Genomic DNA, 26,776 nt, shown 5'->3' on the forward strand with positions numbered 1-26,776 from the left:
GCGGCGGCGGCGGGGTGGCGTGGCCCGCGGGCTCGGCCCGGAGAGGGGACGGCCCCGCAGGCGCCCGGGGCAGCGAACGGTGAGTGCGCGTGGCCAGTCGGCCCGGCCCTCCGCCCGCGGTCGCCGCCGCCCGAGGTCACGGGGCGGCCCGGGGCTCTGGGGGTGCGGGGTCGTGGGCCAGGGCGGCCGCCCGGGTGTGAGCCTGGGGGCGCGACCGCCGACCTCGCCCGCGACGGCCGCCTCCCGAGTCCGCGGGTTGGCGGGCAGCCTGGAGGGTCGGGCCCTCGGGGGCAGGTCGGGGTCGCCTGCCGCGCCCTTTGTCGTCGGAGGGCGCGCCGCTCTGGGCGCCAGACACCCGCCCGGCGGCCCGCAGCCGGGGCCCGCGGGGGTCTCGGGGGCCGCTCCGAGCAAAGGATGCCCTGGGCTTTGATTCTGAGTAACAGGTTACTTTTCCTTCCCCGTCCTGGGGCGCAGCTCTGCCTCGCATGGAAGACCTACTCATTCGTTTTGGGAGAATGCGCTGGCTTTTAGAAGGGAGTTATTTTCCCTCTTTCGGGATGACGCCCTTCAAGGACTCGTTTCCCGGAATCCCGGGGCCCTGTTGTCAGCGGGCGCCCCGAGTCCTGCCCTCACTGTGACCTTTGCCCTGGCCACCGGGCGACTTGCGGGCGGGGCAGGTGCCAGGGCAGTAGGCACGCAGTGGCCGCAGCTGGAGGGGAGCCCTCGTGCTGGTTCCGGGTTTTCTGTGTTTGACTTGCGGGCAGGTCTGCGCTGCTAGCACCGCGCCCCGCGGGCTTCTGACGTGCAGGTCGGGGGTCTCCGGACGCGGGCCCCGCCCCTGGCGCCCCGCTACAGGGGAGACGAGTTGGTGCTCCTGAGTTTACCGCTTGAGAAAAGGTGTGAAGAATGAAGAGGCGGGTGTTTTTTAATAGGAGTTGATGGCCCCACCTCTTTATTCCCTCGAATCACAGGACTTTTCTGTAAGCATGGATATCGCCACAGCCGAGGGAGCTCCAGGACGCAGGCCCAGCACCCAGGAGAGGCGGTGTGCAGGGGGCGGGCGCACCTGAGGGCCCCCTGCAGCGGCCTCACTGCTGTGCTGTTTACACCTGTTGGCAGGCGCTCCGCTGCTGCGGCCCGTCCTGGCTTAGTGCGGGTCAGCTTGTCACTCCGCGAGTTCACCTCTGTCTGTGCCGCTGGCGGGCCATTCGCGGTACCTCCAGACCCGTGATTGCCAGGCTCCTGAGTTTAATGCACGGGAACAGGTAAATAGAAAGCCCTGCACGGCCGCTCAGATTGGTGTCTGAGAACTTTACTCCAGTGCGCGGTGACGGAGGCCTGGCTTCGCTCAGAGCCGCACAGACCCTGGTTTCCCTTCCCTGCCCAAGGAAGGGTGCTACTGCCTCTCTGGGGCAGCCCCCTTCAGGTCTCGGATCCTGTTCGGTGTATGGGGCTACAGGTCAGGCTCCTGGCTCATGTTACCAGAGAACTTTCCAAAAGGCCTTCCTTGGTTCACACACTGCCAGTGTGGATGCCCAGTTTTACCACATCCTTGCCAGCACTGGGCACTATCGATGGAGAAGGGAAGGGCGATTTTACAGGGACTTGTTTTGCACTTCAGTGTCAACTAGTGAGGTTCAGCATTTCCTGTTTCTGTCACCAAATAAGCTTTCCTTTTTCATTCAGTATTTTCTTTCTTTTCTTTTTTTTTAAGATTTTATTTATTTACCTGACAGAGACACCGGGAGAGAGGGAGCACAAGCAAGGGGGAGTGGGCGAGGGAGAGGCAGGCTTCCCGCGGAGCAGGGAGCCTCATTCAGTATTTTCAACAAATACGGTTGAGAGCTCTCACTGGATGTCATGGGTGTCACGTCTGACTTCTGTCCCGGATGCCTCACTGCCCTCTCAGCGTGTCCCCTCCCCACCATGTGTGAATTCTAGGAAACGTTGCTGCCCAACACTACTTTCCTAATAAAATTTCCCGATGCCAAAGTTGTTTTTTAAAATTAGGGCGCCTGGGGGCGCCTGGGTGGCTCAGTCGTTAAGCGTCTGCCTTCGGCTCAGGTCATGATCCCGGGGTCCTGGGATCGAGCCCCGCATCGGGCTCCCTGCTCGACTGGAAGCCTGCCTCTCCCTCTCCCACTCCCCCTGCTTGTGTTCCGTTCCCTCTCTCGCTGTGTCTCTCTCTGTCAAATAAATAAATAAAATCTTAAAAAAGAGAAAAGATTGCATTGTTACCACTTGCCTAATAGGCTCCTTTAATTTAAGTGCTTCTTTTGTCCTTTCTTGGCAGTAAGTTGCTCTAAGTCCCATGCAGAGTGGGGCATTTCAGGTAGCCTTGCCCTGATTCTACATATTAGAGGAGAGGAGTTGGTTGGTTTTACTTCTCAGAATGGCAGGGTGAGGCTGCTGCAGGACCTCTTGGTCACAGCTCAAAACTGACGTTTTTACCCTACTTTGCTGAGGTTCTGTTAGTAAAGAATGTTAGGTGTGTGTGTTTGTTTTAATTGATCTATAGCTGTCGACACAAAGTGAACAAACTTTTTAGAGTCTCTAAAAGTAGGAGCGCCTGGATGGCTCAGTCAGTTAAATGTTTGACTCTTGATTTCGGCTAAGGTTATGAACTCAGGGTTGTGAGATCAAGTCCCACGTCAGGCTCTGCCCTCACCGGGGAGTCTGTTTGAGATTTTCTTTCCCTCTGCCCTTCCCCCCATGCTTGTGCACGTGCACACTCTCTCAGATAAACAAATCTTAAAAAAAAAAATCTCTAAAAGTAAAAAAGAGTTTTATTCGAGCTCAAGTTAGGACAGTTGCCCTGGAGATGCGTTTTCACACTCCAGGAAATGAATGGTTTTTACAGCGTAATATACTTTTTACATCTTGTAAAAGCTCAAAGATTATAGATTAGCATATAGGCAAGAATTAGGAGTTTTGCCGTAAAGGAATGCAGGGAGTAGGAGTGTTGATTGATATCTCAAAGACAAGATGATTTTCCTTTAGGCTACTCATTCACAAAGCAGATGTACAATGCATGCGTGGGGGGCCATAAATCAGGTTTTTGGTTTGAACGAAGTTTATGTACAGTCATATTGACTTAGAAAGAAATCTAAAATAGTTTCTCTTGTATGTCAGACCTTTAGAGAGTTTTTCTCTCATAGTTGGCGTACAATGTTATATCAATTTCGGGTGTACAACATTGATTCAACAGTTTCTGTAGATTACTCAGTGTTCACCGAGGTAACTGTAGTCACCATCTGTAACCATACAGCATTATTACACTATTATTTTTTTATATAGATATATTTAGTTTTTAAAAGATATTTATGTATTTATTTACTTGTCAGAGAGAGAGAGAGGGAGAAAGAGAGAGAGGGAGAGCACACACACACAAGCAGGGGGAGCAGCAGGCAGAGGGAGGAGCATGCTCCCCGCTGAGCAGGGAGCCTGATGCTGTCTCCCTCCCAGACCCTGGGATCATGGCCCGAGCCCAAGGCAGACACTTAACCAACTGAGCCACCCAGGCAACCCTATTACAGTATTATTAATTTTATTTCCTATGCTATGCTTTTTCATCCCTGACTTACTTATTTTATAACTGGAAGTTTGTACCTCTTAATCCACTTTACCTGTTTTGCCCATCCCCCATCCCCCTCCCCTCCAGCAACCCCAGTTTGTCCTCTGTATTTAAAAGTTTGGTTTTTTGGGGCGCCTGGGTGGTTCAGTCGGTTAAGAGTCTGCCTTTGGCTCAGGTCGTGATCTCAGGGTCCTGGGATCGAGCCCCAGATCGGGCTCCCTGCTCAGCGAGAGAGACAGAGAGAGAGAAGGAGCAGGGGGAAGGGGCAGAGGGTGCCCCAATAAATCTTTTTTAAAATAAATAAATAAATGAAAGTTTGGTGTTTCGTTTTTTAGATTCCACATAGAAGTGAAATCATATGGTATTTGTCTTTCTCTGACTTATTCCACTTAGCATCATACCTTCTAGCTCCATCCATGTTGTCACAGACGGCAAAAGCTCATTCTTTGTGTTTTTTAAAACATTTTTTTTTTTTACGTAAGCTCTACGCCTAGTGTGGGGCTTGAACTCGTGATCCCGAGATCAAAAAATTGCATGCTTTGGGAGCACCTGGGTGGCTCAGTCAGTTAAGCGTCTGCCTTTGACTCAGGTCATGATCCCAGGGTCTGGGATGGAGACAGCATCAGGCTCCCTGCTCAGCGGGAAGCCTGCTCCTCCCTCTGCCTCTGCTCCCCCTGCTTGTGCGCTCTCTCCCTCTCTGTCAAATACATAAATCTTTTTTAAAAAACTTATTAGAAAGAGTGCACGTGAGAGAAAGCAGAGGGAGAGGGAGAGAGAAAAGCAGACTCCCCGCTGAGCTGAGAGCCCGATGTAGCGCTCTATCCCAGGACCCCGGGATCATGACCCAAGCTGAAGGCAGATGCTTAACCAACTGAGCCACCCAGGTGCCCTAAAGATTATTTATTTTAGAGCGCGGGGGTGGGGGGCAGAGAGAATCTTAGGCAGACATCCTGCTGAGCATAGAACTCAACACAGGGCTCAATCTCGCAACCCTGAGATGACCTGAGCCAAAACCAAGAGTTGGATGCTTAACCAGCTGAGCCACCCAGGCACCCCCAAGTGTCCGACTCTTGATCTCAGCTCAGGTCTTGATCTCACGGTAGTGAGCCCGGCGGAGAGAGAGAAGAGAGAGAGAGAGAGATAGGTAGGTAGATAGATGCTTACTTTATTTATTTATTTTTTTAAGATTTTATTTATTTATTTGACAGAGAGAGACACAGCGAGAGAGGGAACACCAGCAGGGGGAGTGGGAGAGGGAGAAGCAGGCTTCCCGCAGAGCAGGGAGCCCGATGCGGGGCTCGATCCCAGGACCCTGGGATCATGACCTGAGCCGAAGGCAGACGCTTAACGACTGAGCCACCCAGGCGCCCCAGATGCTTACTTTATTGCTAAGAAACGCTAACTATCATGTGAGCAGCAGGGACGGCTCCCTACTTACCAGGGTGGTGGTTGCTGGAGGCTAGGGTGGCCACGGTGATTTCCTAAATGAGACACTGATGAAATTTGCCTCACTAACTCTTTCACAAATGATTTCTCCGTAGCAGGCGATGCTGTTTGATCACATTTTACCCACAGAAGAACTTCTTTCAAAACTGGAGTCGGTCCTCTCACACCCGGCCGCTGCTTTATCAACTCAGTTTATGTGATGATCTAAATCTTGTGTTGTCATTTCAACAGTCTTCCCAGCATCTTTACAAGAAGCCACGTTCTCTGCTCGCCCATAAGGAGCAACTCCTCATCCATTAAAGTTTTATCCTGAGGTTGCAGCGATTTGGTCCCATCTTCAGGGGCCACTTCTGATTCTAGCGCTCTTGCTGTTTCCACATCTGCAGTGACTTCCTCCCCTGAAGTCCTGACCCCCTCAGAGTCGTCTGTGAGGGTGGGAGTCTACTTCTTCCAACCTCCTGTTCATATTGATATTTTGACCTCTTCCCATGAATCATGAATGTTCTTTTTTTTTAAGATTTTATTTATTTATTTGAGAGAGAGAGAATGAGAGAGAGCACATGAGAGGGGGGAGGGGCAGAGGGAGAAGCAGACTCCCTGCTGAGCAGGGAGCCCGATGTGGGACTCTTCCCAGGACTCCAGGATCATGACCTGAGCCGAAGGCAGTCGCTTAACCAACTGAGCCACCCAGGCGCCCTCATGAAAGTTCTTAATGGCGTCTAGATGGTGACTCCTTTCCAGAGGTTTTCAGTGTACTTTGCCCAGATCCATCAGAGGAAGAAGCACTATCTATGGCAGCCATAACCTTACAAAATGTATTTCTTAAATAATAAGACTTGAAAGTTGAAATTCCTCCTCGACCTGTGGGCAGCAGGCTGGATGTTGTGTTAGCACACATAACGGCAGCATTAATCTTCTTGTACATCTCCATCAGAGCTCTTGGATGAGTAGGCGCATTGTCAGCGAGTAGTAATATTTTGAAAGGAATTTTTTTTTTTCTGAGCAGTAGGTCTCAGCAGTGGGCTTAAAATATTCAGTCAACTGGGGCACCTGGGTGGCTCAATCAGTTAAGCATCCAACTCTTGGTTTCAGCTCAGGTCATGATCTCAGGGTCGTGGGATTGAGCCCCACATTGGGCTCTGTGCTCAGTGTGGAGTCGGCTTGAGATTCTCTATTCTCTCTCCTTCTGTCCCCCACCACACACACTAGCACGCATGCTTGCTCCCTCTCTCTCTCTCAAATAGATAATCGTTTTTTAAAAATTCAGTCAGCCACATTGTAAGCAGATGACTGTCATCCTGGCTTTGTTGTTCCATTGCTGGAGTGCAGGCAGAGTACTTTTAGCATAATTCTTAAGGGTACTTGGATTTTCTCAATGGTCAGTGAGCATTGGCTTCAACTTCAAGTGACCAGCTGCGTTAGCCCTTGACAAGAGAGTCAGCCTGTCCTTGGAAGCTTTGAAGCGAGGCATTGACTTCTCTCTAGCTATGACAGTCCTAGATGGCATCTTCTCCCAAAGTAAGGCTGCTTTGTCTACATTGAAAATCTGTTAAGCATAGCCACCTTCATTAATGATCTCAGCTAGATCTTCTGGAGAACTTGACGCCGCTTCTACGTCAGCACTCGCTTCTCCACCTTGTACTTTCACGTAACAGAGACGGCTTCTTTCCTTAAACCTCATGAACCAACTTCTGCTGGCTTGCAACTCCCCTTCTGCAGCTTCCCCACCTCTCTCAGCCTTTCCAGAATTAAGAAGAGTCAGGGCTTTACTCTGGATTAGACTGTGGCTTAGGGTATGTTGTGGCTCGTTTGATCAGCAATAGGCTGTTTTGCTTTCTTGTCTTTGTGTGTTCACTGGAGTGGCAAGCAGTTCAGGAATTTTTCCTTTGCATTCACAGCTCAGCTAACTGGGATGAGAGGCCTCACCTTCGGCCCGTCTCGGTTTTCTTTTCTTTTCTTTTCTTTTTTTAAATATTTTATTTATTTGAGAGAGAGAATGAGCAGGGGAGGGGCAGAGGGAGAGGGAGAAGCAGGCTTCCCACCGAGCAGGGAGCCCGATGCGGGGCTCGATCCCAGGACCCTGGGACCGTGACCTGAGCTGAAGGCAGACGCTTAACTGACTGAGCCACCCAGGTGCCCCGTCTCGGTTTTCAACATGCCCCCCTCACTGAGCTTAATCATTTCTAGCTTTGATTTAAAGTGAGAGGTGTGTGGAGTGCCTGGCTGGCTGGCTCAGTCGATAGACTGCGTGACTCTTGATCTCAGGGTCTTGAGTTCAGGCCCCACGTTGGGCATGGAGCCTACTTTAAAATAAATAAATAAATAATGTGAGAGATGGGTGACTCTTCCTCTCACTTGAACACTTAGAGGCCGTTGTAAGGGTATTGATTGGCGCAATTTCCATACTGTTGTGTCTCAGGGAATAGGGTGGCCTGAGGAAGGGGAGAGAGACGGGGACCAGCTGGTCAGTGGAACAGAACACACACAACACTTACCTGTTAAGTTTGCTATCTTAAATGGGCGCAGGGTAGTGGTGCCCCAAAACAATTATAATTGTAATCTCAAAGATCACTGATCACAGATCACCTTAACAAATATAATAGTGAAAAACTGAAATATTTCAAGAATTACCACAATGTGACACAAAGACACAAAGTGAGCAAATGCTGGTGGAAAAATGTAGATGTGCTTGGAGCAGGGTGGCCACGGACTTTCAATTTGTAAAAAATGTAATGTGTGCAGAGCACAATAAAGCCACATGCTATAAACTGAGATATGCCTATATTTGGTGTGAAGAAAGAGTTTAACTTTATTCTTTTAGACATGGCTATCAAGTTTTTGTAGAATTACTTGAAGAGGGCGCCTGGGTGGCTCAGTCATTGGGCATCTGCCTTCGGCTCAGGTCACGGTCCCGGGGTCCTGGGATTGAGCCCCGCGTCAGGCTCCCTGCTCCGCGGGAGGCCTGCTTCTCCCTCTCCCACTCCCCCTGCTTGTGTTCCCTCTCTCGCTGTGTCTCTCTCTGTCAAATAAATAAATAAAATCTTTAAAAAAATAAAATAAAATAAAAAAGAAAAAAAAGAAAAAAGAAAAAGAATTACTTGAAGAAAAGATGATCCTCTCTCTGTTGAATTACCTTGGCTTCTCTGTTGAAGATCCATTGATTGAGGGGCACCTGGCTGGCTCCGTTGGAAAAGCATGCAACTCTTGATCTCAGGGTTGTGAATTTGAGCCCCACGTTGGGTGTAGAGATCACTTAATTACAAATAAATTTTTTTAAAAATCCGTTGATTGTACCTGTGTGAGGGCATCATTTTGGAATCTGTTCTGTTTATCTGTGTGTCTTTGTCAATACCATGCTGTCTGGTTACTGGAGCTTGACTATAGATCATGAAGTCAGGAAGTGTTAGTCTTACTTTGTTCTTTTTCAGTTTTTTTTAGCTATCTTAGGCCTAGGTTGTCCACATTTCCATGAGTTCTAGAATCAGTTTGTCCTTTTTTTTTTTTTTTTTCTTAGAGAGCATGGGGTGGGGGGAGGTACAGAGGCAGAGAGAATCTCAAGCAGACTCCACACTGAGCATGGAGCCCAATGCGGGGCTCTCTCCCAGCCTCGAGACATGACCTGAGCTGAAATCAAGAGTTGGACACTTCAGGCTCTGCAGTCAGCATGGAGTCTGCTTGGGATTCTCTCTCCCTCTCCCTCTGCCCCTCCGCTGTGCTACCCCCCCAAATAAATTTTAAAAATTAAAAAAAGAAAAGAGTTGGATGCTTAACCGACTGAGCCACCCAGGTGCCCCAGTTCATCATTTTCTGGAGAAGAGTCTTCTGGGGTTTTGTGTGTAGGAATTGTGGAGAGTCTAAATCAGTTTGGGAACTGAGATCTAACAATATCAGCTTCTCTGATCTGGAAATGTGCTTTTGTCTGCATTTCTTTGCTTCCCCATTTCTTTCAGCAGCGTTTCTAGTTGTCAGCATACAGGTTTTGTGCTATTTCCTATTAGTGAGATGTTGATATATGACCTCCTAGTTTCAGGTGTACAGTGTAATGATTTGATGGGTATGTATTGGAAAATGACCAGTACAATGGATATAGTTAACATCCATCACCACATGGAGTTACAAATTGTTTTTTCTTTTTTTTTTAATATTTTATTTATTTATTTATTTTTAAAGATTTTCTTTATTTATTTGACAGAGAGAGACACAGTGAGAGAGGGAACACAAGCAGGGGGAGTGGGAGAGGGAGAAGCAGGCTTCCCGCTGAGCGGGGAGCCCGATGCGGGGCTCGATCCCAGGACCCTGGGATCAGGACCTGAGCCGAAGGCAGACGCTTAACGACTGAGCCACCCAGGTGCCCCTACAAATTGTTTTCTTATGATGATAACTTTTAAACTCTTCTCTTAGCAACGTTCAAATATATGCTCCATTATTATTACCTAGAGTCACATTGCCGTACGCTGCATCCCATGACTTATTTTATAACTTGAATTAGGTTCTCTACTTCTTTTGTCAACTATATCCCTATGTAGCTTTTATTTCAGTGCTATTGTAAATGGCATTTTTATTTTTTTTAATACTCATCTATTTATTTTAGAGTGTGCACGAATGGTGGGGAGGGGCAGAGGGAGAGGGAGAGCATCCACAAGCAGACTCCCTGCTGAGCATGGAGCCCAACGAGGGCTCAACCCCAGGAACCCAAGATGATGACCTGAGCTGAAACCAAGAGTCGGCCGCTTAACCAACTGTCTCCTGTAACCTGGTTAATAAACTCACTTATTGGGCAGAGTCACTTTTTTGTAGATTCCTTATGATTTTCCATATAGAAGACCATGTCATCTGACAGTACAATTTTTTTTAAGTAATCTCTACACCCAGTGTGGGGCTTGAAGTCACAACCCCAAGATTAAAAGTCGCACGCTCCACCAACTGAGCCAGCCAGGAGCCCATGACAGTACAATTTTACCAGTTCTTTTTTCATCCTTATGCCTTTTACTTCGTTTTCCTCCCTATTACACTGGCTATGGTCTCCAGTACAGGACTGAATAGGAGTGGTTATATCAGTATGTTCTTGTAGGTTTGGGGTTTTATTAAAGATTTTTTCATGTTTGGATATTGATCCACTAGGCGGTGTTGTCAACTCTAGCTAAAATTTAGAATCACCTGGGGAGTTTTTGTGTGTTTTTCTTTAAAGATCTTATTTATTTTAGAGAGAGCACAAGCAAGGGGAGCAGCAGAGGGAGAGGGAGAAGCAGACTCCCCGCCGAGCAGGGAGCCCTATGGGGGGCTCGATCCCAGGACCCTGGGATCATGACCTGAGCCGAAGGCAGACACTTAACCCACTGAGCTGCCTGGGCGCCCCCACCTGGGAGCTCATAAAACTACTGATGCCTTCAGTCTGGGTGTGGGCATTACTTTCTGAAGCTCCTCTGGTACCTGTCAGGTGCGGCCAGGGTAGGGGTGCAGGGGCGCCATCACCTTTCACCTTAACACCGAGACCCGGGCTTGTCTGGTCTCGGAGTTTCCCTTCCATTCACCTCCTGCAGTGCTGTCCTCTGACGCGTCCTCACCCCTCTGGGAGAACATTTGGCCTTACCATGTGTGTTACAGTCTCTTTTGGGGCGACCTTGTTTGCTTCGCTTGTCCCTGCAACGTGGGTTGTGCGGCAGGTTATCCTGCTGGTTCCACCTGGGGCGCCGCCTTTCACCCCCGCCATGGGCGGGGGGTCTTCCTCTGCGAGACGCCTGCCCTGCCTGCTTTCCTCCTTGGGCAGGTCCGGGTGGGCTCCAAAGCTGCAGGCACCCTCGCCGTGACCCTGTGGTGGCCTTCCCTTCCTGTCCTTGGAGGATTCCCTGTTTGGTCCCTTGATCTACACCGGCTTTTGTGAAACTCTGCCCTTCTTTTTCCATTGTTCAGTGTACTGATTTCTGCCTTTGTCACTGCTTCTGCCTTTCTTAGACTTATTTCATTCCTTTTCTAGCTTTATAGGAATCTCGGCTCATTTCTCTTCATTCTCAAAAACTTCAGCACAGGGCGCCTGGGTGGCTCAGTCGTTAAGCGTCTGCCTTCGGCTCAGGTCATGTCCCAGGGTCCTGGGATCGAGCCCCGCATCGGGCTCCCTGCTCCGCGGGAAGCCTGCTTCTCCCTCTCCCACTCCCCCTGCTTGTGTTCCCTCTCTCGCTGTGTCTCTCTCTGTCAAATAAATAAATAAATCTTAAAAAAAAAAAAAAAAACTTCAGCACACCTTAATGGGGCAGCATAGACTTTGGTTTGTGTTTACTTTATCCTGGTCGTTTCGATGTGTTATATGTTGGTTTGATATCCATTTTGAGCCATAAGTTGCTTAGGAGAAAGTTCAGACATTCCCAGGTGGTTGCAGAATTGTTTTCTTTGTTCCTACTTTTTTGTCTTTTCCTGGTTTTATTGTACTGTGGTCGGAATGTAAGGTTCTCGGCCTTCACTAGTGTTTGGAAATTGACGTTTTCTTTGAGGCTAAAATAGGTCAGTTTTGGCAAATGTTTTATTGGCTCGTTAGCAGGGCTGGAGTCCAGTGTGTATCTGGTCGTCAGTCTTGCTGAGTATAACCATTTAGCTCACCTGCACCAAGGGGCGTTTAACACCGCACAGCCCCATGTGATTCCTTGCACCGTAATGGGCTGAATCCCTGCTTGTGACTTCTCCTCTACCTGGCCCTTGGCCTTATCTGTGGGAGAAACGCCACAGCTCCAGCCTGCTAGTTCCTTCTTACTCTTTGACTGTTAGCTCTTCTAGATTCACTAGAAACCACAGGTAGGTTCCTGAGTTCTTAAATATCTTTGGGATAGAAAGAGACTGTTCTCAAGTCCTTTGGCAAATGGGACTTCAGCCATTTTTGTGCCCTGATGGGATGGGTGCGTGTATGTGTATATATGTTATTTTCTGCATGCGTATTTATTTACTTTATTTATTTTATTAAATTAAGGCATCAGTGTTTTTCTGATCGAAGTCCTCGTTTAACGACTATGGATATGGAACAAGAGAAAGTCAACATGAGTAAGGCACTGAGTGCAGAGTCGGCCTCCTACCGCTGCTCCGCGTGCCATGGGGACGAGGACTGGGGGCCCAACCACCCCATCCGGGGGCGGGCCAAGTCCCGCAGCCTGTCTGCCTCGCCCGCCCTGGCGAGCACCAAAGAGTTCAGGTACGAAGGCCCTCCTCCAAGCACCCCCCTCACCTGCACACTCTGACTGCTCCAAACTGCGACCAAGGGTTCTTTTGAGGCCTCGGTACTGGTGTGTGTAAATACTGACTGATACCGTGTGTGTCCAGAAGGTGGGGTGGGGCTGAGTCCCAGGAGCAGAGGACAGATGCCCGCCTGGCACGTCTCCCCAGGTGGTACCAGCGCAGGATGATTTTCCTCTTCTCTCCTCAGCCAGCGCCCACTCTGACTTTTGGTGTTTGAGGTGTGTGGGTGGTGCCTGAAGGCCCATCAGCGGGACCCACGCGGTGACGGGGCTGGCGGGGGGCTGGGTGTGGCCGCAGGGGAGTTGGGCAGGCGCCCCCCCCTGACCCGGCCTGCCCTCTGCGGCGACCCGCGGTGCGTGTGCTTGCACAACGCGCTTCAGTGACCGCGCTCAGGGCTGCCCACGCAGCGGCCTGCCGGGCAGCGTGGTGATGGCACCTGTCGACGCTGCCCTGGCTTCTGGAACAGTGAGTGCGGTGAGTTTTGGGTAGAAGCTGCCAGAGCCAGCCCCGCTTCTCAAGCAGGGCTCACTCTCTCAAACGCAAGGGGAAGTTTTCAGTAAAAAGCGCGTACCTCGTCGGTGCTCGAGGGCGGAGCGGGGACGGGGCGGGGCAGCCTTCTGCGGGGAGAGCTCCAAGCGCACGTCGGGGAAGGGCGGCCACGGCCGGGCGCTGTCCACCGAGCAGGGGTTCCGCGTTCCCGGCAGCACTGCTGCTGCTGGTGGGTTCTGGGGGTTCAGCACAGGCCCGTCCAGCTTCCGAGGCCGTGGAACGTGGTGCGGTGACAGCAGGTGACAGCAGGCCAGAGGGCGCCTCCGCGCGGGGTGTTGGCGGAGGAGGAAGACAGGCGTGTGTCCGGTCACACCGGTCCTTGCGCACTGAGCGTGCATGCCGCTGCTGAGGCCTGTCGTGAGCCGCCTTTCCTGTGTGCACTCGCGGGCCGTGAGGTGTCGTCTTTGACCCGACGCCGGGGCTCTCTCTCGGTCTGTTGCCCTCTATAAGACAGCTAGAAAATCTGTTTTGTCTGTGTTGAATTTGAAGATTTTGTTGACACCACGAGACGGTTGAAGATGAAGTCAGCTCCATTTGGCCATCTTTGGGTGCAGAAAGGGACGGTGAGGCCATTGGGGTTGAACACGTCCCATAACCCTGTCACTGTGTGGGTGTCCTCATCGCTCCCCCGAGCCTGTGCCGGGGAGGGCGTTGGGCCCTCACGGACAGGGAGGGGGCAGGGCAGCCAGGTGGTGTTGGCCCCGCAATGTGCGCTGGCCACAGCCCCTTCGTTTGGTGATTCAGTTACAGCTGAGTCGCTTTTCAGTTATTGGAGAAGTTGGGTCATTGAAGTAGGATCTCTCTTAGTGACTTTGCAACTCAGCATGAGCAGTTTTGTTAGAATTTTCATCTAGGTAATTTAGGGTTGGTCTCTAAGGTCTTAATTCCCAAGTATAAGCCAGGGGACTGGTCCCCAGACAGACTTGGTCAGAGAGACTGCTCAGATTCAGATTTCCAGGCCTGTCCCCAGAGGTGGTCTTCCCTTTTTTGGGGGTGGGGCCTGGGCACCTGCCCAGTTTGGGGTCCTTTTCTCTAAGGAACTCTCTCTAACTGCTGACGCTGCACAGTGTGTGGTGGGTGTGGCTCTGTGGACCAGGGCGGGGTCTCCTGGGGCCGTCACGTGGCTACTGGGCCGATGATGGACGTAAGGTCATGACGATTAAAAGCCTTTCTGAGGGGGCGCCTGGGTGGCTCAGTCGTTAGGCGGCTGCCTTCGGCTCAGGTCATGATCCCAGGGTCCTGGGATCGAGCCCCACATCGGGCTCCCCACTCTGCGGTAAGCCTGCTTCTCCCTCTCCCACTCCCCTTGCTTGTGTTCCTGTTCTCGCTATGTCTCTCTCTGTCAAATAAATAAATAAAATCTTTAAAAAAAAAAAAAAAAAAAAAAAAAAAAGCCTTTCTGAGGGTCTAACAGTCTGTACAGGTCTGCTCACCCGCTGTGTCCCCTCTCCCCACAGGAGGACTCGCTCTCTGCATGGGCCATGCCCAGTGACCACGTTTGGACCAAAGGCCTGTGTGCTGCAGAACCCCCAGACCATCATGTGAGTGCTGGGGGTGGGGGGCGCTCCTTGGGCGTGTGTGCTGTTGTAGGATCACGGCGCTGTGGAATGTTCTGACTCGGGGTGAGAAGTTCACTTTTCAAGTCAGCAGAAGCCGCAGGGCATCCCCACCAGCTCGAGCGAGCACGGGGCTCACTGCTCTCCAGAACGCGGATGGGGTTTGGGCCAGGCACCATCTTTAGACTTAGTTTTGTTTTTACAGTAAAAAGTCTAGGAGGAAACCAGTGTATTTCACACAATATGCTGGGTGGGTCAGACATGCTTCTCCTTTAATTATTTTATTTTATTTTATTGAGAAAGAGAGACAGCACAAGCAGGGGGAGCACCAGAGGGAGAGGGAAAAGCAGGCTCCCCACTGAGCAGGGAGCCCGACGCAGGACTTGATCCCAGGACCTGAGCCAAAGGCAGACAGACACTTAACTGACTGAGCCACCCATGAGTCCTCCTTTAATTATTCTTAAAATACAGAGACATCATTTGGCTATTTTGAAACCCTGCTTTTACTTTTGAGAGACACCCCTCCTTGCAGGTGCGGCTGTCACAAGTGCTACCAGACCCCCAGTGCCACGCAGTGAGGGCCACGCAGTGCCTGGGTGAGAAACTGTAAAAACTAAGCGATCAGGGTTATTTCTCTGGACTCTCAGTGACTCTCCGGCTTCTCCTGTCCGAAGAGTCACTTGGTGGTTCCACAGGGGTGGGAGCTCTGTAAAGGGCTCTGTGCGCTGGTCTGGCTGTGCTTTATGTCTTAGGAAAACACAGACAAGTGACGTCACTTACTTGATGTTGGCGCTTTCTGTTAAACAGTCAGAATTCATTTCTTATGTTGAAATGTGTGGAATTGCCAACATGTGACTGCCTTTGGCTTACTAGGCAGTGGCTCGGATTGGTCACCTGCTAGCTCTCAGGCGTCCTCGCTCTCCCAGCCGGCATCCACAACCTGTGTGCTGGGGAAAGTCGGCATCCCCACCTTGTAGGTGACCCAGCGGGAGGCTGATCACAGTTGGCACCCAGGCGTGTGCAGGACACACTGTGGTGGCTTTGGCTGGACACAGCTGAGTCTGAGGGCCAAAAGGGCCACAGGCCATGCATGCCTGGGTCAGCGCAAAGGGGCTTCGACCCGGGCAAAGGTCCGTGAGCCGTCCACGCTGCTTCTGAGGCCCACGGCCAAGCAGAGTGACGAAGTTTGCAGAGTGCACACCCCTTCACCTGACCGAGACCTGACAGCTCTGCCCACGGGGCGAAGCCGGTTCCACAGCCCAGCTCGGGTTCCTGTGTGGCTGGGATGTGTCACCGCCCCCGGGCCCTGAACAGCCAGCCAGTTTAGTGAAGAGCAGGGCGCCTCACATCCCGCCTCCTTGCTGTTAAAGGTGATCCTCAGGACTTTTTGTTTTAAATAGGATCGTGTAAACGGTGAAAAGATTCAGTAAGATTTGCTTGATTTTTAATTTTAGGGAGCTTTCTTGCCGTAGTTTTATATAGCCTTTCAGAAGTCACTTTAGGGTAGTTTTGCTTTCAGTTTTGAGGTTGCAGAAATTAAGTTTATAGTGCAAATGAGCACGGATGGGAGAGTGTGGGGGCTGGTGTGCCCTCCACTCCCGTTGTTAGCAAGGTGTGACTGAAACACTGTGACCAAAGCAGCCGTACCTACTCATGAGCCACGCACGTGACCTGGGCAGACGATGAAGCTCACAGAGGGTGTTGTGAGTGACCCCTCCCCTTGTAGAAACGCCTGGAAAGGGTGAGTGATGCTCAGTAACTAGATGACGTCAGACACCGCGCCTCTTGTTTTGGTGATTTGTGTCATGGTTTTGGAGGTTTTTGGTGGGGCTAGCACACGGTCCAGGGCCTGAGAGACATGCCTCCGAGGATGTGGTGTGTCTGTCCTCTCGAGGGAAAGCGTGCTCCTGGTGTGAACGCTCCTTTGCCCTCACAGGCATATCCAGGACCCTGCCAGCCAGCGGTTGACGTGGAACAAGTCCCCAAAGAGTGTTCTTGTCATCAAGAAGATCCGGGACGCCAGCTTGCTGCAGCCCTTCAAGGAGCTCTGTGTGTACCTGATGGAGGCGAGTGACCAGGTTGGGGGTGGCAACCCAGAACTCCCCTCTGCGCCCCCACCGCGTCTGTGTCAGCCAGATTCCACCCTGGAGCGCGGGGGTCTCCATGTGCTCCTGGGCCACGTGGCGGGGGCAGGCGCGGAGCTGGCCTCCTAGCCAGGTTCTGGGTTTGTGATTTCAGAGCTGACCAAGTCAAGAAGCCCATTTCAGGCAAGTGACTTCCATAACTGAGGGTCACAGAGCCTCCAGAAAGACAGAAATCTGTGCACGAGCAGGTCAAAAGCAGTCTGACAGCCAGGACTAAGGAATCCCTTTCCCCCTCATCATAAAGTGCTACGGCTTAAAAGGAGGCTTCATGGAAGACCAGCAGGATCTGAACTGGGTCTTGTGGAGCTGACGTGCTTGTCTCCCTTCCAGGAGAATAACATGATTGTGTATGTGGAGAAGAAAGTTCTAGAAGACCCTGCCATAGTGAGCGATGACAATTTTGGACCAGTGAAGAAGAAGTTCTGCACTTTCAGAGAAGGTGAGTTTGTCTTCGGCTCTGTCGTGCGGCGGGTTGGCACCACTGCCCTGGACCTGGCAGGCTTCTAGCGTTCCTGCCCCGTCGTGGGCAGGGCGCCCTGTGGCGTCAGGGGCTGCCGAGACACCTTTTCTTATGTTTGTTCTGTTTTCTAGATTATGATGACATTTCCAATCAGATCGATTTCATCATATGCCTGGGAGGGGATGGGACCCTGCTCTACGCATCCTCACTGTTCCAGGTGAGGTCTTCAGGGGGGTCTGGCCTCGGCACCGCGTGAGGAGGTGCTTTCCCAGTGAGGTTTTCCATCCCTTCTTGTACCTCATGACTTTATGCCATGGGGATGCCGAGTTCTACGGTCTTCTTACTCTGATACTGGCCATAGAGCAGGTTTGTAAATAATGCCAAGTGGTGCATCTGCTCTGTTAGGGTCTCCGTCCTCACGGGGACTGCTACTGACGTGGAGCCTGGGCTGGGCAGCGGGGTGACTGGGAAGAAGGGGGGCAGTGGTGGAGAAACTGCCCTGGGGGGCTGCCCCAGATCCACAGATGCATGGCACCCATGAGGAGAAGCGGGCACCTCGTGGCCGAGGGGACGGGGCCCACAGCAGGATGAAGGCGGCGGCTCCAGGCTGACCCTCCAGGGCACCCAGGAGGCCTGTGGAGGCGCCAGAGGGCAGGAGTCTGCCAGGGAGCCCGCTGGGACCCCCCGAAGCCCGCCTTCACTCTCCACAAGGCGGGAGGCTCTGGCGTGAAGGCTTGCGTCCTTCCCTGACCAGCTCTCTCCTGTTCTCCGTGGCCAGCAGGCTGGCCGGTCCTGTTGCACTGGTTTCTCAGCAGCTCCTCCCCGCCCCCCTGCCTGCCCGCTGACCTCCCGTGCGATCACTTGGCATCAGCCTGCCGGCCCACCCCCCAGCCCCCAGCACTGACCGAGCACTCATGTGCCCGTCCCTTCCCAGGGACAGTCGGGGGGTGGGTCCGTCGGTGCTGGGGACAACTGGGGTGGCTTTTGAGTGGATTGGCTAGCTGACTGACCTGCCTCGTTGGCTCATAGGGCAGCGTGCCTCCGGTCATGGCGTTCCATCTGGGTTCCCTGGGCTTCCTGACCCCCTTCAACTTTGAGAACTTTCAGTCCCAAGTTACTCAGGTGATACAGGGTAAGTCGGAATGTTCTGGAACTCACAAGGAGTTCTGAACATGGGATTGTCTTCTCACTTGGTTTTTGGGGTTTTTAATGATGTGTAGAGCAATATTTAAGTGTTTCAAGATTCAGAGATGCAAGATTTTTGAACAGTTCAAACACTTTTTCCTCACACTGAGAGGTTTGAGGAGGTCCCGTGTTGAAACTGCTGTGTGTGCTGGTGGGAGGTGGTGAACTGGCTTTCACAGAAGGCAGAGAGGTGCTGTCCTCAATCTGGGAGAAGAAGGGTGGTCTCTGGTGGAGCAGGGCTGTCTGCTTCCTGCACGGTGCCACCACCCCTTCCCTGCTGACCTCCCTGGGTATGACCCCTGCTGGCCCCCAGGGAACGCAGCTGTTGTTCTTCGGAGCCGGCTCAAGGTCAGGGTCGTGAAGGAGCTCAGGGGGAAGAAGATGGTGGTGCCCAACGGGATCAGCGAGAACGGCTTGCTAGCTGCGGACCTGGATGCAGAGGTTGGGAAGCAGGTCATGCAGTACCAGGTCTGTGGCTATGTGCCCTGTGCAGGCTCCCTGCCTGTCCTATGGCCTCAGGAAGAGGCACGGGTGGAGGGACTCTGGGCTGGACCCAGTGGGGGCCCCTGACCTCAGGATCTTCCCGAGAGCCCAGCAACAGTGTAGTTGCCTATGGGACAACCCCCCCCCCCCCAGGGCGGCCCTGCCTGGCCCCTCCCAGTGTGCAGTGACCTTGTCCCCCCAGGTCCTGAACGAGGTGGTGATCGACAGAGGCCCCTCCTCATACCTGTCCAACGTGGATGTCTACCTGGATGGGCACCTCATCACCACGGTGCAGGGTGACGGTAGGTGGGCGCCTGGGGTCCCACAGGGTGGGGGTGGGGCAGAGCCCACAGAGAGTGACGCTGCGGCCTGTCCATCAGGGGTGATCGTCTCTACCCCGACGGGTAGCACAGCGTATGCGGCTGCCGCCGGGGCCTCCATGATCCACCCCAACGTGCCGGCCATCATGATCACACCCATCTGCCCCCACTCGCTGTCATTCCGGCCTATCGTGGTCCCCGCGGGGGTCGAGCTGAAGGTCAGAGTCCACCCTCTACCCTTTCTGCTTTAAGCTGTTGCCTGGGGCCTGCCATGCTGACCACCCTCTTTGCCCCCAGCTGTGACCCCAGCACCCGCTGGGTTGTGGGCCCCACCGTGCTGGGTGCAGGAAGGGCTTCACGCTCGTCCTTGTCCGTCTGGTCGGCGGGGGCAGCGCTGAGAGCCGGGCCAGCCCCTCCAGCAGGGCTGTGGGTCCTTGGGGGGTGGGGATAGTCCCCACTGGATGGGGGCAGGGTGAAGCGGCACCCTGTGAGGAGCAGAGTCCGTCCTGGTGTGTGGCCCGTGTCCTGCTCCTCCATCTCTGTCCTTTGCCTGCCTCGCACTCCCTGCTTTGGTCCACCCTGGACCGGCGTATCCCTGGCTGTGAGCCCTGGTAGGCAAGGCCACATCTGCAGGTCACAGGGAGAGAGGGATGGAGCCAGACCCCTGGCTGGTGTCCCTGGCCCTGGGTGGATGGTCGGCGACTTGGCCTGATGGCCTGCCCGTCTTATTTCCCAGGGTTGGTGTCGGCGAGACATAAGTTAAGGCCTTTACGGCCTGGAACTGGCCTTGGCATAGAGTGGGTGGTAGGGATACCCTCAAGGGTCCTCCTGGCCAGTGCTGCCCTCCCAAGGTGGGGGTCCAAGGTGCTCAGCTGCACTCATGAGCCTGCTCTGTCCTGCTTGACCCTCTCCAGATCATGCTGTCACCGGAAGCAAGGAACACTGCATGGGTGTCCTTTGATGGACGAAAGAGACAGGAGATCCGCCACGGAGACAGGTGTGTGAGCCTCGGGGCCGGAGCGAGGAGCAGGTGTGAGGGGTGTGCTTGCCTTCGTGCCCCTGTTGAGGTTGGCTTGTGCAGGCCCCACAGGCAGAGCTCTGTGACTGAGAGCTGCGGGGGGGGCAGACGCGAGGCTGTCGGGCAGCTGGTCACCCACGCAGGTGGCAGCATGTTGCCCCATGTTCTGCTGTACTTGGGCGGCGGCGGTGACAGATCCACAGCCCCTCACCTCGGCCTGCCCTGGTGGCCCTGCCGGCTGCACCTGTCCTTAGGGTGAGACGGGCCCCGGGCTGTGCAGCAAGCGGCACGAGCAGAACTGAGATGATCCCCAGCTGGGCTGGGGTGGGCATGGCCCCTGGGGCCGGGTCTTGGCCTGATGCTGTGGGCTCACCTGTGCCGTGCTTGTCTCCCCCCCGCCTCAGCATCAGCATCACTACCTCTTGCTACCCGCTTCCCTCCATCTGCGTCCGAGACCCCGTGAGCGACTGGTTTGAGAGCCTGGCGCAGTGTCTGCACTGGAACGTGCGGAAGAAGCAGGCGCACTTCACGGAGGAGGAGGAGGAGGAGGAGGAAGAGGAGGAGGCGGGGGAGGGCTAGGCCTGAGCTCCTGCCGTCCACACTCGGAACCCCAGAGTCCCAAAGCTGCTCTGCTGCCTCGTTCCCACGTGGCCTCCGGGAGCCGGCAGACCTGAGCACCTGTGCTGTGAGCCCCGAGTCAGGCGCCAGAAGTCACAGCACTTTTGTCTGTAGCCAGGGGAAGAGCCGGGAATCTGCCTTTTGTCGACCAGATCAGCCGTTTTTAACATTTTAAATCTGACTTCTTTTTTGCATTTCTAAATAAGAAAAGTGAGTGCTGGCGGGGGCTCCCAGGTCCACACCGTGCACCTGGGCTGTCGCTCAGAGCCTGGTCCCAGGGCGGGGACGCCGGAGCTGGGTGTGCGCTTTGTGATTCCTTGTCAGGCAGCCTGTGCTCCAATCAGTCTATTGAAATTCAGAGGGGATCAGAATGGATTGATTGGACTTTCCGTGTTGAAAATAAATGTCTTGTAGTCAAAAATCTTCCTTTAGCTACCACGATTTTCCCCTTAAATCCTGCACCTTTTCCCCTAAAAGGACTCAGAGGGGACGCTTCTGCAGAGAGCAGTTCGGTATTTGATTGGCTGATGAGTGGAGGGGTCCCCTCCCTCCTGCTCGGCACCTGCACCTCATCCGGGCACACCTTGCTGCCTTGGTCCCAAGCTCCCCCCCCCCCCGCCCCACTGTGGTGTGACGGGTGCCGGCAGGGCTCCACGCTATGGCCCCTGCAAGCCCAGCGGTGGCCTGGTAGGTCAGACCCACGCACATTCCTCCTGAAGCAGGGACGGCCCCCTCTGCCCCCGGAAGGTATTTTAAACCCTGGGTATACTCTGTAGAGGTTATTTTAAGCTTTCTGGACTGCTTGTGTACGGACTCTATTGTACACACTTGGAAGATTTCAGAGGGAACGGGCTTTGTACTGTTGTGAAGTGGAGCCTCGCTCCGCTGTTTACACGTGCTCTGTGTGGCACTGTGCGCTGGGACCACTGTTCAGCATGCTCACCGTGGGGGTGACGGTCCACGGAGAGAGAGGGTGCTTCTCGGTCAGTAAGCCGTGGTGCTTTGCAACTGCAACTAGAAGATGGGGACACATTGGTTAGTGAGGAAAGAGGTGGTTGGGGACGTTTTGTGTTGGTTCTGCTCTTGCTTCTCCCCGTGGGTCTCGGGCTTGCAAGGAAACTCCCATCATTCCAGTGGTCGCTCCTCGGCCGGCCGGGCGCGTGGGGCGTGGGCACGTGTGCTTGCCACGTGGGACCCAGAGCCCGTGTGGCCTGGTGGGAGTCGTGGCTCAGTGCACGTGGCTTCGTCCCCTGGTTATTGTTCCCTGACAGATGTCCTACACTCGGGCATCTGTTTCTGAGTAACTGATTTTTCTTTGAGCTGCATTTTTAATCTGTTGAATTGGCAAGAACAGAAGGGACAGAAGCTGCCCTTTCTTGGACCCACTTCTGGAGTGACAGGGACGGGCCTGTGCTTTGCCTCGTGGAGGGTCACGTGCCTCATTCTTGGGCTGATGGAAAGGCTCTGGGGCCACACGTGCAGCCACCCTCAGCCAGGGGCCTCCATAGAGCAGGCTCTGCAGCCTGAGCGTGGTCTCCCACGTCCGTGTTTCAGCGCCTCTGGCCCTCAGTGTGGTGCTTGGCGGATGGCCAAGGGAAAGGGAGGTGGGCCCTTGTTGCCATCTGCCAGGGGCGGGGCACGGTTCGAGGCTCGCTGCCCGGCCTCCCTTGGGCTGAGAGGGGGCCGGACCAAAACTCCCAGCTTTAGGTCCAAAAGACAGTGGCATTTGGGATTTGGGTCACTGGTTTAGACAAAAAAGCAAGTATTAACCAAGTCTGAAAGCAGCATGATTTGAATGATCTAGAAAACTTCGGATTTTTTGAAGTAAATTCTTAATGTTTCATATTGTTAATATCTTGAAAATTTGTTAGATGTTGTTGAAAGCCTTATTACAATATTTTCAGATCCTTTCAATAAACAGACTTGTTTAAAAAGTTGGATTGGTTGACAACTTTATTTGGTTCTTTGTAGCCAACACAGGTGCTCAGAGAGGTGGGCCAGGGCTTCTGGAGTCTGTGGACACCCGGAGCACGCCGTCGGCACGCACGCAGGAGGGGGCCTGCCCAGGCAGCCTCCACGTTGAACCCCATCCCAGGTGGCCCCGTCAGCCTTGCCATTGGCACCCCTGGGCCTGGGGCTCAGCAGCTGGCCTCCCCAAAAGGGGTGCAGAACTGGGTGTCACCACTGTCCCGCAGGGCAGAGCAGAGGCTTGGGAGGGAGCAGGCTTGAGCCTACAGAAGGGACATGCTCCCAGGTAAATCAGAGGGCTGGGCCGAGGGGACCCCTGGAGGGGCTCGGGGAGACCTATAGCCCCCAGAAGCTTCGAAGTCCTCACCACAGCTCAGTGCAGGCCTTCTGGGGTCAGGGGTCATGGGTCAGGCCCTGGCGCACACTCATTTCTCTCCTCCCCTGCTCCCTTCTCCCGTTCCACAAGGTCTTGACCAGGTCTCGGGGAATGTGGGGCAAGGCTTTGCCAGGAGCCAAAGTGAGCACTGCAGACACGCAAGAGAACACGGACAGCCCTGTGTGCCCCCAACCATCTGCAGAGGCCTGAGGCCTAGGGGGGAAGGCAGGGAGCAGCTGAGCTCTCCCCCCAGCCTCCCCGTCCTTCCTCCCAGGCCAGTTCTAGAGCATCAGCCTCCTGGGGCCGTGTGTGGCCTTGGCCTGCCCTGCCCCAGGAACCCCTGCTCTCCCGGCACATATGTGGGAGCAGGTCACCTTACTGCTCAGGTGTCTCCGTGGCCAGGAGGTGTCTGCTGCCCCTGGGCTGGCCTGCTGGGAAATACAGGCACCTGTGGTCAGTTTGCACAGGTGCCGCGGGCAGCAGCGCGGGGCAGGCGCCCGACCTCGGCCCTGGCATCCAGAGGTTCTCAAGATTCGAGCTGGCAGTGCTCTTGGACCCCAGGCTGGGCCTTGTCCCCTCTGGTGTCAGAGGGCCCACTTTGAGGGCAAGGGCCAGAACCAGCTGGCAGAGGGACTGGCTCAATGGCTTTGCCCACAAGGCCACATGTCTCAATAATGGCTTTGACCTGTGAGCCTTGGACTTTCCTGCTTTGGGGAAAGGAGGAGGGTGGGGCACAGAGGCCACAGGCCAGGGGCCCCAGGACATCTGAGTGGGCTGTGGGCTCAGGTCTCAGGCCACCCCAAGCTTCCAGTCTTCAGGGCGTTAGCCTTGGAATCCTTTCTGGCCTTTGCTGGCCAGGCTGGAGCAGCACAGGGCCAGACCCCAACCCAGGCCTCTGCCACGTGCCCCGCCTGGCTGGCCTCCCTTCCTCTCAGGCCAGGCCACGGGCCATGTCACAGCAGTGCTGTCCCAAAGAGCAGTTGTTCCCCTCCTGCCCAGTGGTTACCCCACCTGGAATAGGTACCAGGAACCAGCCTGGGGGTGTGGGGGATCCAGAGTGGAGGACCAGTTGGAGGAGCACAGAGAGGACGGGTGGGGGGTGAGAGGGACATGGGAAGAGGCAGGAACTGCACAGTGACTACATGGAGATAGCCACTTCTGGCACGTTCTCCTTCAGAAACATCCAGGCCAGAGCTTGGGTGGTTTTCGGAATCATGGAAACACTGAGGATTTGGTGGGAAGAGGTGAGGTGGGGTTGAGGATGGCGTGGGGCGGGAGAAAGAGAGGGACGGCAGGGTATGTCCCGAGCCGCCTGTAGACCTGCTGGCCAGTGCCCCTCCCACAAGTGGCCTGGATCAGCTGTGGCCCTCCCGTTCTGCCCCTCCCACGGAGGCCTCCAGTCAAGGGCGGCCGTCCTCCCCAGCAGCACAGAGAACAAAGGCAGGACTTGACCTCAGCCCATGGCTTCCTGTGAGCACAGTGAGGCCAGGCGTGGCCCCTTGCTCACCAGCACTGCTCCCCAGACACTGGCCTGAGATAGCAAGGGACCTGCTCCCTAACCCTGTGGTTTTGCTTCCATGACCTTTAACCCCATGGTGCCCAGAGGCTGAATCCCAGGGACAGAGGCTGCAGGTGCCCCCACCAGGGTCAGGCCAAGGGGTCACACTGTAGGGTGGGGGTAGGGGTACCCAAAGAGCTCCCAGGAAGGGCTCACGTCCCTGGTTTGGGGACAGGAGCTGTTTTTCCAAACCAGCTGCTGGTCAGTGCTTCCTGACAACCTTGGCAGTGGGCCTGATAGCACAGGACAGGGGACCTCATCCTTCTTCCCACCCAACAGAACATGACCCAGGCCCCATTCTCTGGGCTTTGGGGGCTCCTGGGTCCCTGTCCAGACTTCCTTGCTGTCCTCACTGTTGCCTGGGAATGGGGCTCCTCTGGGCCTGCAGACCTCATCATCCCACCCAGGTGGGGCCATCAGACCAGGGCCCACATGCAGGTGAAGCCTGGTGAGAGGTGGGTGAGGGCCAGGAAGCCAGGAGGAGGTGCACACAGTGCAGCCCAGCCATCTGGGAGGGACCCATGAACTTGCCATGGATGCTTTCCTTCCTGGCTTTCCAGAAAAGCACCCTTTAAACGTCATCCAAACCCTAAAAGAGAAAGAGATAGTTGTCAGAAGGGGGCCCTAGAAGTGAGAAGACCCCTGTGTCATGGAGGGAGGAAGGGCTTGGGCGGAGGGGCTGATGCCCCAGCTAGAGCTTCAAAGACAGGTTTCAGGGGAGCCTCAACCTCAGTCTCTTTTTTGGTCGGGTCTGCTCCTTCACAAGGACTGCATCCTAACCGATTCATGTCTACACGGGGATCTACGCCGGAACATTGGGTGTGCAACCTTGGGTGTGGGTGTGCGAATCAGCAGAGGCATTATTTAAATGAACCCATTTGAAACCGAGCAGAGTATGGAGAATCCTGGCCAGTCTATATTCTTTTGCCCAAAATTCTGCTTCCTGGAATCCAAACAAAGGAAGAAGTTGGAACTCCAACAAGTCCAGATAAAAACACCTGTGCGGCACCCGTCACGAATGAAACTCAGACATGACCCAATGGTGAAATCACTCACGCCACCTTAATAAGCAGCAATGTTTCCTTTGAATATTTAGAGACAGGAAGAATTGTTGACAGGCAAAGAGAAGGGACAGGATACAAACTCTGGAATGTGTCTGCGGAACAAAGGCCTCCTCAGGCCATGGCTGAAGGCCTGGGCAGCACGGCTTGGAGGCCAAATGGAAGCCCAGAGGGGAGGGGAAGGTCCCCAGGCTCACATGACATCATTTCTTTTTTTTTCTTTTTTTTAAAGATTTTATTTATTCATTTGAGACAGAGAGTCATGACCTGAGCCGAAGGCAGATGCTTAACAATCTGAGCCACCCAGGCGCCCCACATGACATCATTTCAAGACTGTTTCCCCAGATGAAATGGAAGAAAAATTTTGCTGTAAAAATGTTGAGTTTTTATAAATTTGCTTTTGGAATTATTTGGCTACAAACAACTCACAGACCACCAAAACCCAGGACCACCGGGAAGTCATCAAGCATCTCAGGGTTTTGTGCAAAGAAGAAAAATCTACTCTGTGAACTTTGTTCAGATGGATGAAGTCCTCCTAAATACTTTAAGGATGATGAAGACAGCACCATATTATGTTCTGAAGTAGGCATGTAAGTAAACACTAATTTCACTTTTGCTGCTTTCTTCCTGTACCTTTCACCTCCGGCCGGCCCTTGGCCAGCCCTGGCAGCTCACTGCTTTGCTCGCCTGCCCTGTGGAAGAGCCCAGGAAAAGCCCGGCCTGTGGGCACCTTCCACTGACTGGTCTAAAGGAGAAAATGTACTAATTTTAAATTACTGTAAAGAAAAATAAGTAAGAACTAAACGGCACTGTCGTCTTGAAGGAGCAGCCATTAGCCATAACCGTGCTCCTGAAAACTACGTGGGCAGGTACACGGCTGGAGAAGGCAGGCGGGGCAGGTGCGGCCCTCCGGGTGCGGGGCTCCAGGCGCCGCTCTACACCTCCGAGCCTCCGCTCGTGGCCTCGGGACCCAGGTGTGCTGGACGCTCCTAGGCTGCTAGTTCCAGCAGCCAGTACGCTCCCTTCGTCTTTCTCTTCTAAAGTTGGCCTGGTTGGACTGGATTTGCTGTCCCTCGAGATCAAAACCTGCGTGGCGGCCCCCAGGGGAATTAGAGGCCAGCGCCTCCTCAGACTAGCGGGGCCCGCCCAGAACACACCCCCCAACCTGGGCCGCGGTGGGACCGCCCGGCAATGCGCGGGGGTCGCTGTCGCCCGGCCCACCTCCCCGTCTGGGCCGCGGTG

General features: G+C 54.0%; 1 protein-coding gene across 3 annotated transcripts; it reads left to right on the forward strand.

Annotated features, from left to right (window-relative positions):
- NADK (NAD kinase) lies at positions 1-22,498 on the forward strand. 3 transcript variants are annotated; one of them, XM_032395421.1, is made up of 13 exons: positions 7-79; positions 1,120-1,265; positions 11,976-12,194; positions 14,245-14,328; positions 16,280-16,409; positions 16,818-16,926; positions 17,079-17,164; positions 17,977-18,079; positions 18,446-18,600; positions 18,818-18,917; positions 18,996-19,153; positions 19,850-19,932; positions 20,358-22,498. In XM_032395421.1, the coding sequence occupies exons 2-13, from the start codon at positions 1,252-1,254 to the stop codon at positions 20,530-20,532; spliced, it is 1,416 nt and encodes a 471-aa protein (XP_032251312.1). In that variant the 5' UTR covers positions 7-79; positions 1,120-1,251; the 3' UTR covers positions 20,533-22,498. The 3 variants fall into 3 exon arrangements, with proteins under 3 accessions (XP_032251326.1, XP_032251312.1, XP_032251323.1); XM_032395435.1 differs by lacking the exon at positions 1,120-1,265 and having other exon boundaries at positions 1-79; XM_032395432.1 differs by lacking the exon at positions 7-79 and having other exon boundaries at positions 507-1,265; positions 18,446-18,573.
- The last annotated feature ends 4,278 nt before the right edge of the window (positions 22,499-26,776 follow it).

This window comes from Phoca vitulina, unplaced genomic scaffold (genome assembly GCF_004348235.1).
Source record: "Phoca vitulina isolate PV1807 unplaced genomic scaffold, GSC_HSeal_1.0 scaffold2, whole genome shotgun sequence".
NCBI lineage: Eukaryota > Metazoa > Chordata > Mammalia > Carnivora > Phocidae > Phoca > Phoca vitulina.